The 15541-nt window shown below is 43.5% G+C and overlaps 1 protein-coding gene across 1 annotated transcript; it reads left to right on the forward strand.

Annotated features, from left to right (window-relative positions):
* Positions 1–1334: 1334 nt before the first annotated feature.
* LOC140185719 (interferon-induced protein with tetratricopeptide repeats 5-like) lies at positions 1335–9660 on the forward strand. The gene is made up of 2 exons (XM_072239280.1): positions 1335–1485; positions 4371–9660. The coding sequence occupies exons 1-2, from the start codon at positions 1472–1474 to the stop codon at positions 5839–5841; spliced, it is 1485 nt and encodes a 494-aa protein (XP_072095381.1). The 5' UTR covers positions 1335–1471; the 3' UTR covers positions 5842–9660.
* The last annotated feature ends 5881 nt before the right edge of the window (positions 9661–15541 follow it).

Genomic DNA, 15541 nt, shown 5'->3' on the forward strand with positions numbered 1-15541 from the left:
ATTCATTAGATAAACCCCTTTAGAAATGAAATTGAGTGTATTAGACACTTAAAAGTGAATTATAGTTGATTTATCACCTATATTCCGGTCGCATTTAACAACCCATCCCCCACCCCAGGTCGGCCGGTCCGCAAGAATATTGTCAATATTAAACCGGTCTGCGGTGCAAAAAAGGTTGGGGACCCCTAATTTAAGCTAGCTGGCTGGCTGCCAAGGAGCTACACTATTGATGTCCTACATGATGAGGCCAAACTCCCTGCTTAAAGTTCTAATAGAATAAACATGATAATATAATATAAGTACATATTTTAATGTCACATTTGCTGCATATACCCAACTTGATTTAAAGATTAGACAAAATCACTAAACAAAGTACTACATACACCCTTGGAGGTCGACGGGGGGGGGTGTGATATGGGGTTGCGGGGGGTCGGGGGTGCTACCTCCCTGAAATGAGTTTTTGCAGGGTGGGATATCTGCCATGAGAGGCCTGTGTCGGGCATTTTCATGCCTTACAAGGCACAGCTTGGAAGTCTGTGAGGGGCACCAGTCCTCGCACAGACACTAGAGCAACGTGTGGTTAAATGCCTTTCTCAAGGACACAAGCACGCTGCCACAGCTGAGGCTCAAACTAGCGACCTTCAGATCACCAGACGAATGCATTAACCACTTGGCCACGTGCCCAACACAAATATGATTTATTCCAGGTTAAATCTACTTCATTTCATAACCTTGAAAAATATTGTGCTATGCAATGGAATTTCTTGGCATATGAACGATAGAGGCAAGCCATTTTTTTCATAACTGCTGTTTGTCACATATTAACTACACTCATGAGATCACTGTAGGCCTGACTGCACTGTGTTAAGGTACTGTGGACTGCCTCTGCCACCTCACTACACTGTCCTCTAGGGGTCGATACACTGCCCTCTGGGGTGATGGAGTGTGTGCAGTTTAATGTAGAACAATCTTGTTTATCCAGTTCAGATTTCAACTTAGAGACCTGCAAAGCTGTATCCAAGAAACCAGGGGCCCTTGCTGGCTCTGAAAACATCACTGCTAACAATGTCTCTGTCTTCCTTCCACAGAACTCTGTGAAGGGGAAAAGCAGGGAAACACAAATAGTTAAAAAACAGTCTGAGATGACTGCCAGGTATGAAGAGTGGGCAGATAAAAGATCAGCCAATCAGGTTGGGTCTGATGGGCCAAGCTATTTATCACTGTTGCTATCCCAGCCTGCCTTTGTTATTGGATCCCGAGAGCTCTACGTCAGCCTGCAGTGTTGTTTTAGTGAGATCATTTCTCGGAAAAAGCTGGTTTTGTTTTCTACGATAAGTTTCGATTCAGCATCAGGGAATTGCTGCCCTTCTGTTAGAGCAGGAAATCAAAACATAGGACACTCATTCTCGATTGACTCAGCATTAAAGGGCCATCTGAAGCTGTGAAAGAAATTCAAAGAACATTATTTCGAATGAACATAATGAGGTACGGAACACTGTAAATTCTCCTGTATTTAAGCTTTATTTTTTAACCATTGCATGGAAGCTTGATTACAGAAGTATGCCGAACGCATTGCTGTTACTGTATTTGGTGCACAGTGGTGGTATTGTGCATTCATAGGCACGTCATTAAAGGCAGATCAGGCTGCTTGTGTTGAAAGTAAAGCAGAGTTATTATTTCAGGCCAATAAGCTTTCATTGCAAGAAATTATCTCCCAGTTAAACAGATTACAGCCCAGTCCCTTGTTTCAACAACTTCAGACAGATAAACATATCCAGTACTTTCTGTTGTTATTTAGACATCTAGTATCTGCAACACTTTCTGTACCATTTTGGATGCTTAGCAGTGCCAGGACTGGTGAGAGTAAAGGCTGATTTATACTTGTGCATACTAGCTTACGCCGCATCCTATGCAAGTGGGCTACGTCGTTGTGAGCATTTATACTTGTGTGTTGGTGTGCCTGCGTCACTCTGCAATTCACTGCCAAAACACTAGCTGGTGGGGTTTCTATGCCATTGTGTTGAGCTTCTGCATGTTGAAACTCAACACGAAGAAACTCAAACTTCAAATAATGGCGACTGAAACTGAAGGAGGGTGAATTTTCTGTGCTTGTCCAGCCTCTGAGTGACATGGACGAGGAAATGCATTTCAAATATTTTCGGATGTTGGCAGGTAGATTTGACAATTTGGTTCATCGTCTCTAACCATTTATTTCGCATCAGTGTATGCACAGTATACTCAGAGACTGGCAATCACCATTCGAGTTTTAGCTTCAGGTGGAAGTCAACAGGCTGTAGCAGATAGCTACAAACTGGCGTCAAGCACAGGGTCCTTCATAATTTTAGAGGTCTGTAAAGCTTTATGGAAAGCATTGCAGCCAGAGTTCCATCCCTGCCCTTCAGTCGCCTAATGGGAAGCTATTGCAGCGTAGGAGGAAATACGATGCTACCAAGCAGACCAATCACAGTTGTTGTGGTCTGCGACGCCGCAACGCATAGTTATATTTTGGGAGAAGTGCACGTTAGGCTACGGCATAGGGTTGGTGTTCAGTACAGCGTAGGGTGTGCTGCAACGCCGTACGTACGGCGAACATTTGACGCACAAGTATAAATCAGCCTTTAGATGTCAATCTCAGCGTCACACAGATGAAAGTAGGCCTTTCGCCCATCATTTTCACGTTGACCATCAAGTATCCATCTATACTCATCCCATTGACCAACAACTTTTCTGCAGGTTTCTACACCTCAATGATTCAAATGTTAACTGTTGTGAGGATACTGTCTTCCCCACTCATTTCTAGCAATGTGTTCAGCTTAGAAACAGCATCCATTGACAGACTTTCAAAGCTTTTTATCCTTTACTCTATATCTACACCAGATAGTTACACATGATTCTGACTTGGGATATATTTTCTATAATCTACCCTAACTGTGTCCATCATAATTTTGTATTCTTCCTTTTCCTTCAAGGACAACCAACCTAGCTTATCAAGTCTCTTCTCAGACTTCTTCATGCATGGAGCAGATCTCATTGTGACATTATACACTATATAATGTCAAGCATCTCCTCTTCGTCTGGCACAAGCAGAGCTACTTGGTTAAACATTTTAATTCCGATTCCCATTCCCCATTCAGCTGTGCCGATCCGTGACCTCCTCTTGGGCTGAAATGAGGCCACCCAATAGAGTGGAAGAGCAACACCATACATTCCGTCTGGGTAGCCTCCAATCTGATGGCATGAATATTGATTTCTCCTTCCGGTAAACAAATCCCTCCCCCACCTCTAATCCCCACCTTTTACCTTTTCTCATGTGCCCTGCTCCTTCCCTTTCTCCTGTAGCCCACTCTCCTCTCCTCTCAGATTTCCTCTTCTCTAGCCCTTTACCTTTCCCACCCGCCTAGCTTCACCTATTACTTTCCAGCTAGCCTCCTTCCCGCACCACCCCCCCCCCACCCCCGCAAATTTTTATTCTAGTTATCTTCCCTCTTCTCAGCTCTGGAGTTGGGGTCCTCAGCCCAAAACATTCACTATCTATTCATTTCCCTAGATGCTGCTTGACCTGCTGAGTTCCTCCAGAATTTTGTGTATGTTCCTTTGAATTTCCAGAATCTGCAGATTTTCTCATGTTTATTATGCACTCAGTGACCACGTAGTTCGGTATCTCTTGTGGCTGCCGAGTAGATATTCATGGTCTTCTGATGCTGCTGCCTATCTAATTCAAGCTTTGAAGCATTGTGCTTATAGAGATGCTGTTCAGCAGACCACTCTTGTTTGAGTTACGATTGTTTGAGTTACCATTGCTTTCCTGGCAGCTTGAACTAGCGTGGCCATTTTTCTTCGACCATTCTCATTAACAAGGCATTTTTGCCCACAGAACATTGGGTTTTTGTTTTTGTGGTTTTTTTGGCATCATTCTCTGTAAACTCTGAGACTTGTGTGTGAAAATCCCAGGAGACCAGCAGTTTCTGAGATACTCAAACCACCCCATCTAGCACCGACAATTATTCCATGGTCAAAGTCATTAGCTATTCTATTGTTTGGTCTGAACAACAACTGAAGCTCTTGACCATGTCTGCATGCTTTTATGCATTGAATTGCTGAAACATGAGTGGCCGTTTAGATATTGGCATTAACAAGCAGGTGTACAGGTGTGCATAATAAAGTGTACAACTGGATTTATATGGTAATAATGCAAATATAAAATAAAAGTAACTTCTATTTGGGCTCAGTAGATGTACAACTTGAAATTTATTCATGTGTTGTTTAAAGTTCAGAGGACACGATAACTCCCGGCTTTGTTACAAGTAACGATGTGAAGAAAAATGATCATGTATGAAGTGCTGAATTTCGTGAATGTTCTTCACTTGCAGCAACACACAAAGAGATTTGTTGAAAGAGAAGCTCGATCAGCTTCAGTGTCACTTCACATGGGGCCCTCAGAAGGAAACCATTGACTTGGAAGATGTGATGTACAGATTGCAAGATGCTATAAGTCTCGGTGTGAAATACCAAGCCACGTGTCACAACCAACTCGCTTTCGTAAATTGTCTGCAGGGCATGAATAAAGAAGCCATTCAGAACTTAAATGAAGCTGAAGAGATTTTGAAGGACAACCACAAAGATGAATTTGAAAGAAGCATCATAATCACCTATGGAAACTTTGCCTGGGTGCATTACCACATGGGACAACTGACCGAGGCCCAGTCCTACCTGGACAAGCTGGAGATGATTTGTAAACCGCTCAGTGATGGCCCTCACTATACAGCAATGATACCCGAAGTGTACGGGGAGAAGGGATGGTCGTTGCTGAGGTCAGCTAGTCAGTACTATGAAGAAGCAAAGGAGTGCTTTAAGAAGGCTCTGGTGGAAGATCCTGATAATACGGAGTGGATTATGGGGTATGCAACTGCTCTGTCTCGCCTGGAATTATTTTCTGGTACCCCAGAAAATCGGAAACAGTGTCAGTCAGTGAAGCATCTGAGACGGGTGTTGGAGCTTGATCCAGATGATTCCATGGCAATGGTGCTGTTGGCTCTAAAACTGCAACAGCTCAAGCAAAAAGAGACAGCAACTGAATTAGTTGAACGAGCATTGCAGAAAACCCCTGATTTCCCATATGTGCTTCGTTATGCAGCAAAATTTTATAGATTAGAAGAAGACGTGGAGAAAGCCATTGGGCTGTTGAAGAAAGCATTAGAAATAACTCCACTCTCTGCATTTTTGCACGATCAAATTGCTATGTGCTACAGAATTAAATTAGATGAACTGATCAACAATCCTCGTAGCAGAAACCCTCGCAATCCCGCATTTCGCCAGAAAGCAAAGTTGTTCAATCAATGCAAGTATCACTTTGGAAAGGCATTTCAGCACCGTCCTAAAACCGCTATTAAGTCACAACTGGATTTTGCACGTGTCTGTGTAAGAAATGGAGAGAATTCCAAAGCTAAGGAGATCTACAGTAATCTTTTGAAATTAGATGATATTCGTCCAGAAAATTTGCAGAGAATATGTCTATATGCTGGGACATTTGAAATGTACCAGAGAAGGCGCGAATCAAATGCCATCAGCCTATTCCTTAAAGGACTGAAGGTTGAATACGACTCAAGTGAACGAAAAAAGTGTCATGATAAATTGGAGAAGTGGACAGAAAAAAATCTTTGCAAGGATCCACATGATAGTAAGGCTCTTGGTATGAAAGGGCTACTGTATCAGCTGAATGGGAACAAGGCTAAAGCTATTGAATACTTCGAGAAGGCCTTGGAGTTTGATCATGAGAATGAGGAATATCTGAGTGCTCTTTATGAATTACGTCTTTCCATTGAGGAACATAATGACACTTGAAAGTTACTTGCTTCGGCTTGATCTGAGGATGTTTGTCTCACTAGTCTCTCGTAGTATATTCCTGTAGCACTTTCTTCACTGAGATTTTTATTTACTTTTTAAATTTTATTTTGAGATACAGTGCAGAACAGGCCCTTCCAGCACAATTAGCCACACTACCCAGCAAACAGTTATTTCACACAGGCGAAATCACGGGGCAATTTAAATTGACCAATTAAGCCACGAACTGTACGTCTTTGGACAGTGGAAGAAAACTGGAGGACCAGGAGGAAACTCAGAGAGAATATACAAACTCCTTACAGACGGTGCCAGAATTGAACTCTGAACTCCGAACGACCTGAGCTGTAATAGTGTCGCACAAACCGTGTTGCTACCATAGCAACCCTTTATGAAAGTGTGATTTTCAAATAGTAATTTTGTAATTATCCTTTCCAGTCCTTGTGCTTCATTGAAGTTTACTGACTCCAGTATTCAGAAACAAAAGTGGGTTTCGGGGATTAAAGTCGAAAGGAACCAACTCTGAAAATCATGATGAGTCTTCTTATGAGATTCCTTGACTGCAGGTGACACGAAGGTTGGTGGTGTTATGGATTGCACAGAAGTGGCCATAGGTTAAAAGGGACCTTTTCAGGATGCCGAGCTGGGCTGAGAAGTGGTAGATGGAGTTCAATCTGCAAAAGTGTGAAGTGATTCACTTCGGAAGGTCAAATTTGAAAGCAGAGTAGAAGGTTAATAGCAGGATTCTTAGCGGTGTGGAAGAAGAGAGGGATCTTGTGGTCCATGTCCATAGAGCCCTCAAAGTTGCCATTCAGGTTGATGGGGTTGTTAAGGTGTATAGTGTGTTGGCCTCCATTATTGGGTTATTGCGTTCAAAAGTCATGCAGTAAATTTGCAGCTCCATAAAACCCTGGCTGGGTCAAACTTGGAATATTGTGTTCAGTTCTGGTTGCCTCATTATAGGATGGATGTGGAAGCTTTACTAAGGATGCAGAGGACATTGAGAAGTAGCTGGATATAAGTCAATGAGACAATAAGAGGGATAGATTGAGCTGATAGCCAGAGAGTTCTCCCCCCCCACAGGGAAAAAATGGGTAATACAAGGGGGCATAATGTTAAGTTGATTGGAGGAAAGTATAGGGGTCATGTCAGAGGAAAATTTCTTACACAGAGTAGTAGGTACTGCCAGGGGTGGTGGTAGGGACATTTATTAAAACACTTAGATAGACACAAGGATGACAGAAGAATGTAGAGCTATGTAAGAGGGAAGAATAGATTGATCTTAGAATAGGTTCAAAGGTCAGCACAACATTGTGGGCTGAAGGACCTGTGCTGTGCTTTAAAGTTCTATGTTCTATGTTTAAATGTTAATTGTATTTTAGTTTTCAATTTGTATCTTGTACCTTATCAATCAACTGGAATTTTTGAATAGTGATTTTTGAGATAAGACTGAATTTCGAAAACACAGTCAAGATTCCATCCAAAGACACGCCTGAGAGCTAAAATCTTAAATGGCAAGTCTGTCTTAAACAAGTTACAGAAACACCAGCAGAATATTTAGTTCAGCCTGCTGGTGACACTCAAGAATGTCAAATTAATGGACTTTCCAAAGGTAGTATAATAAAAGGGGTTAAAAATAGAGGGGCTGAAGGTTTCAGTCTCAGGCCAAGCAATTCATGGCCAAGAACAATGTTTCAAGTCTGTCATCCAGGCTTGGAATGCAAACACTCTCATATTGGAACTAGAGGTGAAAAGCAGGGTATGTAAAACACCAGGACAGGCATGTTTCTATAAAGACGAATGAGAGAGATTGTAAGGGATCTTTGGATGATGAGAGACATTGTAGATTTAGTTAGAAAAAAGGAGAAAGGGGGCATATGTAAGGTATAGGAAGATGAAATTGCACAGAGCCTTAAAAGAAAGCTGAAAAGTAAAGGAACATAAAGAAAACAAGAAATTAAAAGTCCAAAATGGATATGGAATTTTCTTGCAGAGTAGTATTAAAGAGTATTCCAAGGAATTTTAATGTACCTCAAAAACAAATGGATAACAATCGAGAGGGTAGGACCGCTCAAGGATAAGAAAGGTAATTTCTTATACTACATTCCTAGACTCAATAGAAATGGGTGAGGTATCAAACAAGTAATTTGCATTGGTATTCATAAAGAGAAGGAAATGGAGGATAATGAGAATGATACCAGACATTCTATACCTAGGGCATTTTGAGATCAAGAAGATGATGATGTTGGGGCTCTTGAAGAATATAAGGGGGATAAGTCACCAGGGCCTGATGGGATCTATTGCTGGCTATTCAGAGAATGAAGGAAAAAAGAGTGCTGAGATTTTGAAAACTATCTTTGTATTGTCTATGACCACAGGTGATGTCCCGGATGACAGGACAGCGATTAATTTAATTCCTGAAGAAGGTTCGGTATGGTAGGCACGCGAGCTGAGCAGTCCGAGTAAAGCTATTACAGCACCAGTGTCCTAAGTTCAGTTCTGCCACTGTCTGGAAGGACTGTAGGTTCTCCCCATGACTGCCTGAATTTCCGCGGGGGGGCTCTGGTTTCCTCCCACATTCCAAACTCGCATAGGTCGTGGTTACACGGGAATCATTTGTGGTGCGGACTCATTGGGCCAGAAGGGTCTGTAAACATGATGTATCTCTAAGTTAAAATAAAGAAAAGGAAATGGGTGAAAAAACAGAAACTTATAAATTGGTGAGACTCACATAGCAGTAGGGAAGCTGTTGGAGAGGATCATTAAGAATAGGATTTACTCACATTTGAAAAAACATAAACTTATTAGGGACATTCAGCATGGCTTTGTGTGGAGCAGATCATGTCTTACAAACTTGATTGAGTTTTTTGAGGAGATGACAAAGTGATTGTTGAGGGCAGGACAGGAAATGTTTAAATGAACTACAATAAGGCATTTTTACAAGATCACTTATGGAAGGTTGATCAGGAAGATGAAGGCTAGTGGTTTGAATTCAGAATTGGCTTGCCTATTGAAGATAGAGTTTACTGATGGAAGAGTGTTATTCTGGACAAAAGTCTGTGACTAGTAGCGTTCCACAGGAAACACATATAAAATGCTGGAGGAACTCAGCAGGCAGTGGAGGAGGCCATGGATAGACAGATCAGAATGTGAATGGGAAGTAGAATTGAAATGGGTGGCCACTGGGTGATCCCACACTTAGGTTGGAGGAACAACACCTTATATTCGTTTGGGTAGCCTCCAACCTGATGGCATGAACATTGATTTCTCAGACTTCCAGTAATGCCCCCCCCAACCCCACCCCCCTTCTTCACCATTTCCCATCCCCTTTTTCCTCTCTCATCTTATCTCCTTGCCTGCCCATCGCCTCTCTCTGGTGCTCCTCTACATCTGTTATTTGTGATGCCCTCTCCCTCTCCTCGTAAACCAGATTCATGGGGCGTAGTAAGCAGTTATTCGTATATAAGTAATTACTTAAAATATGAGCAGATAATTTGAGACCTTGAAGGACAATTATGGACATAAGAGTTTGGTTAACCTTGATTCAGCAATGTAACCCATTTCTCTATTCATTTTCTCTATTATAAGATACGGATTTTACTTCACCTATGATGACCCTGTCTGTCTGTTTGTTTTTATCTTGTCTGTTCTGTTATTGGCAAAACAATAAAAATAAAGTTAAAAAAATACGAGCAGATAATTAATTGTTAAGCTGCAAAGTAAATTAAAGTTAAACAATCAAATCCAACAGTCTCCCCTGCTTTGATTCTAAATGACACATTTAGGATCATTACATCTGAAAATTCAGAGGCACGTATCTACATGAAGTATAGAATAATCAAAAACTACTTAAGTTATGAAATATCAAATGGTATATATTCTTCAAAGTATTCATAGGATTATGTCATGACAGATTGGTAGGCATACTTAAATGAGTTTGAAATAATCCATTAATGGTCCTATACAAATAAAAGAAAGATGTAAACTATGATAAAGCAAATTAGTATAAATATTAGTAAGGGAGTTAATAAGTAGAGAAAATTGGCAAATAAAAGACAACAACTAATACTAGAATAAACCTCATCATGTCTTCTGGATGGTTAGGGATTTCTTCACTGTAGCCCGGCAGTATATCACTCAGTCAAGAGTTTACTAGTACGTTAGCCACAGCAAGAAGCAAAAAGCTTGCCACTGCAAGTGAGCTAAGGTGAAAACAGGGCCCACTCACCAGGAATCAAAGTGTGTCCTCCTTCTGTTGGATCATTCTAAGCAGCAGAAGCCTGTTGAGAAGCAGTTGGCACAGCCTGGGTTAATTTCACACAATATTTAACTAAACTGTCTGTCAGAAAGTATTTTACTATATTAGACTCTCTGAAATTGAGGGCTCCCGGTAGTGACATAGGACACACTGCTAACCACCTCAAATGGACTTAGTTTAGTTTTCTTGTTAGGGGTTGCTCTGATGCTACACAAGACCATAGGAAGAACTGTATGTAGTCCACGGTACTCCTTTCTCATGATAGTTAGTCAGTTGTTATTTGATCGTTCCATTCATTCATTTGACTTGCTTTGATGACTCTGGGTGATGTGGACAATGAAAAGATCATTCAAAGTTCATCAGTCAACAAATTCCTGACAAACAGTCCCAGTGAAATATGTTCCTTGGTCAGTGTCAATGTGACATGGCAATCTCATCTAGTAATATAGTCCTTGATCAGAGTGTGTGTGTGTGTGTGTGTGTGTGTGTCTTTCCTTGCTAGAATAGCTTCCACTCATCTAGAAAACATATCTATTATTACCAGTAAGTCTGAGTATCCTTGACACTTTGGTTAAAAAAATATAGTCCACTTGTAAATGGACCAGGTGGGGCAGGAGCACTTAATTGTGGTAGTTTTTCCACTGCTCCAGGCAAGTCATGCATTTTTCAATCATTTGTTGAGTCTGGTTCCCTAACCGCCAATTCCACCACCACTGGGTGAATCTGTCAATCATCTTTTTCACTATGATGTGTCCTAGAGAGAGTATCTGCTGTGTCAGATAAGGAAGGAATGTAGTTGGAGCTTTTTGTCTATGACTAATGCCTTACCTCCATACTTCATCACCATTTAACTTCCCACTATCTTCCATCCACTTTTCCTGCTTAGAGCATTGAGCTTGCATCTCTTGAATATCTTGTATTTTCGTCTGGGATACAGCATTCAAATCTGTTTCCATAATGTCAGTTGTCAAGTTCACTGTACGTGTTTTTGGCACTTTTTACTCCTTCCCGTGATGTCCTTCTTTGCAATTTCATCACAAAGGCATCACCACAACTTTCCATTATAGCCATTTTGGAGTAGCTTTTAGATTATGAAGACACGCAGTCCTCTTTTATTGTCATTTAGTAATGCATGCATTAAGAAATGATACAATATTTCCTCCGATGTGATATCACTAAACACAGGACAGACCAAGACTGAAAAAACTAACAAAACCACATAATTATAACGTATAGTTACAACAGTGCAACAATACCATAACTTGATGAAGAACAGTCCATGGCACGGTAAAAAGTTCAAAGTCTCTCAAATGTCCCACATCTCACGCAGACGGGAGAAGGAAGAAAACTCTCCTTGCCATGTCCAACCACAGTCCGACTCTGAGTCATCCGAAAACTTCGAGCCTCCGATCAGCCTCCGACACTGAGTACCGAGCACCATCTCTAACCGAACGATTCAACCTCAATCTCGGTCACCAGCAGCAGGCAAAGCTGGGGATTTTGGGGCCTTCCCTCTGAAGATTCTCGATCGCCCAGTAACAGCGGCAGCGAACCTGTGTTTCAGAAATTTCTCCAGATGTTCCTCTGTGCTTTCATGTCTGCCTCCATCAAATCAGAATTGTCCACGGCCCCTATTTAACGGATACAATATCATTTTCACCGGAGAGCTGCGTGCGCACGGCGCGCTGCTATCTCCTCCTCCCGCCATTTTGATACAGCAAATTCTGACAGTAGTTGTATAACATCCTTAAGTTCTTGTAACACACATCAAAGTTGCTGGTGAACGCAGCAGGCCAAGCAGCGTCTGTAGGAAGAGGTGCAGTCGACGTTTCAGGCCGAGACCCTTCGTCAGGACTAACTGAAGGAAGAGTGAGTTAGGAATTTGAAAGTTGGAGGGGGAGGGGGAGATCCAAAATGATAGGAGAAGACAGGAGGGGGAGGGATGGAGCCAAGAGGTGGACAGGTGATAGGCAAAAGGGGATACGAGAGGATCATGGGACAGGAGGTCCGGGAAGAAAGACGGGGGGGGGGGGACCCAGAGGATGGGCAAGATGTATATTCAGAGGGACAGAGGGAGAAAAAGGAGAGCGAGAGAAAGAATGTGTGCATAAGAATAAGTAACAGATGGGGTACGAGGGGGAGGCAGGGCCCCAGCGGAAGCCAGAGAAGTCGATGTTCATGCCATCAGGCCGGAGGCCACCCAGAGGGAATACAAGGCGTTGTTCCTCCAACCTGAGTGCGGCTTCATCTCTGCAGTAGAGCAGGCCGCGGACAGACATGTCAGAGTGGGAATGGGATGCGGAATTAAAATGTGTGGCCACTGGGAGATCCTGCTTTCTCTGGCGGACAGAGCGTAGATGTTCAGCAAAGCGGTCTCCCAGTCTGTGTCGGGTCTCACCAATATATAAAAGGCCACATCGGGAGCACCGGACATCGTATATCACCCCAGTCGACTCACAGGCGAAGTGTTGCCTCACCCGGAAGGACTGTTTGGGGCCCTGAATGGTGGTAAGGGCGAAAGTGTAAGGGCATGTGTAGCACTTGTTCCGCTTACACGGATAAGTGCTAGGAGGGAGATCAGTGGGGAGGGATGGGGGGGACGAATGGACAAGGGAGTTGTGTAGGGAGTGATCCCTGTGGAATGCAGAGGGGGGGGAGGGAAAGATGTGCTTAGTGGTGGGATCCCGTTGGAGGTGGCGGAAGTTACGGAGAATAATATGTTGGACCCGGGGGCTTAAATTCTTGTACTAGTTGGCCATTTTTCATTGTGGTTCCTACAGCCATAAGAAATCCTCTTTGTCTACATGAGTTTTCAAAATCATGAACAGCTCCAAAAGAATATCGAGGATCCGTGTTGAGATTAGCTGATTATCCTTCTGCCAACTTACAGACATCAATCAAGGCTTTTAGTTCCGCCTGTTGCACAGAGGTACAGTGTATACTGGGGGTGGACATTGAACATTTAAAATTTGACCAAGCACAATGCCAGAAACAGCCCTGACTGCCAGATAGGCTGCCTGCACTGCTTGCAAACACGGACCCCACGCTAACGTTATATTATCCAAGTTAGCAGAGTAATAAACAACAGGATGCTGTGGGTCTCCACGTTCTTGAGTTAAGACTACCATGATTCTTGTTGACGCACAGGGTAAATGGTCTACCTGTATCAGGGAATTGTAATACAGGTGCCACCTTTGCAGTTTGAAAAGCTTTCAGTTATCCTCCATAAGGAATCACAGGGACATCTGAGCATTTACAGCCCATCAGCAGTTTGTTGAATGGCTGAGCAATTTTGTCCCATGATCCATTGTAGTTGCACAAACCTAGAAATGACCAGATTTGCTGAACTGTTGTAGGAGACGTTGCTGACTAGACAGCTTTTGTACAACCCTCAGTGGTTTCACACTTACCTTGGGAAATTTTCTGTCCGAAGTAAGTTACTTCCTCTGTTGCATTTGTGCCTTGTCTAGATTTATAATCAAGCAAATCAAGCACATCATGTTCACGCCAGTCTACAACTTCAGATGCTATCAGGACATCATCCACATATTGTATTATAGTCGAAACAGGGGCTGGTAAGTATCTCAGATGTTGTCTCAAAGCCATGTGCTTGACAGTGAGGCTGTTATGGAGCCTTTGTAGTAGCCTTATACACTGGTATGTCATAAGGAGGGTGTTGATGAGGCGGACCCAAATGCAGGACACAGACACTGAAATACTAGGAACAGGACTAGGTGAGTCAAGCAAGCAAGAGAAGTTGGGAGGAAATGACGCTGGACAAGACACAGGCCCTGGACAAGGCTAGGATACAGAGCCTGGGCTAGGACTGGACAAGAAACATGGAACCCAGACAAGGAACTAGGAACAAGGAGCCTGGACTAGTGACAAGGAACTCCGGAACCAGAACCTGGACAACGACCCGGAACCTGGGTCTTGGTTGGGACTCGAAACCGGAACCCGGGTCTAGGCTAGGACTTGGGACTAGGATCTTGGCAAGGACAGGACGTGGTACAGAACAGGATGAGAACGTAAAGCCTTGACTTGGACAGGATGAGTTTCTTGGATGTGGCTTGGACAGGACGAGGTTCTTGGACATGGCTTGGACAGGATGAGGTTCTTGGACGTGGCTTGGACAGAACAAGGTTCTTGGACATGGCTTGGACAAGACGAAAGACTCCTGGACAGGACGAGGAACTCCTGGACAGGATGAGGAAACCCCAGCGCCAAGCTGGGGGAGGTATTCCTGGGCTGGGCGAGGCACATGGACAGGACGAGAACACTAAGCCTTGACTTGGTCGAGGGAGACAGGAATGCAGAGCCTTGGTCAAGGGAGAACAGGAACATGGAACACAGAGCTGGGACCCCTCCTTGGGAACAGGACGTAGGGCCAGGACTCATACACAGAATGCTGAACAGGACGAGACAGTTCCCAACACTAGGTAGCGGCAAACAGCCGGACCTACCTAATGAAGGCGTGGCCACAGAGACAGTTCCCAACGCAAGGTAGTGGCTAACGGCCGGACCTACCTAGCAAAGCCATGGACACAGAGACAATTGCAAACAATGAAAGGCAGTTCCTTATCTAGGCACAGCAAGGCTCCGGTCTTGGTCCGGCAGTAGAACTTGACAGTGATACAGGTGAGGTTGCAGGCAAGTCTCCAGGCCAAGGCTTCAGGCAGAGGTTGCAGGCAAGGCTTCAGGCAGAAGGTGAAGGGAAGGGAAGGGAACAGTCCAGCAACTGAAGCCGAACCCAGGAGCTGTTTATGTAGCCAGCCCAAGATGAGAATCAAGCGCCTCAATTAAGGCACACACAGGACAAGGGAAAACTGGAAAACCTGGAATAAGGATTGATGGACCGGACTGTGAACTGGAATGCAAACTTCACTTACCAGACCATGACATGGTATCAACTGTGAAAGCCAAGCACAGTTGACATTCGGGCGCCAGTGGTATGGACCGGAATCTATTGGCCATATCAATAACTGTAAACCACTTGGAAATGGCTTCAGGGCATTGAAAATTGTTGATGGATCTGCCACTAGAAGGGTTAGCTTATCATACATTGATAGTAATGATTTTATCGTCAGTCCTGTGGGTCTTCAATCCCTTCTTCTTTATTGGAGCAAGCTGTGACATAGCTAACAATCTCACTTGCATCATCAGGGAGCACTACCGAGCCAATACCCTGTCCATTCTTTCCTCCTGAATTCCTTGGAGTTCAGACAGTGTCACTATATTGGGAAACTGTACAATGTAAGCTGAAATTCCTCGGAGTTTGGATGGTGTTGCTGTACCCAGGGACTGTATGACATGGGCCGTGTTTCCCAGGGCAAAGCACCAGGAGTAGTGTCACTGGTGGCATCACCAGAAGTGTCCCTGGCAGAACAACCCACTTGAAGTCCCCATTCAGTGTCTCCATATTATTTCAGTTTGCTTCTGAGCTCC

The sequence above is a fragment of the Mobula birostris genome, chromosome 21 (assembly GCF_030028105.1).
Source record: "Mobula birostris isolate sMobBir1 chromosome 21, sMobBir1.hap1, whole genome shotgun sequence".
NCBI classification, from domain to species: Eukaryota; Metazoa; Chordata; class Chondrichthyes; order Myliobatiformes; family Myliobatidae; genus Mobula; species Mobula birostris.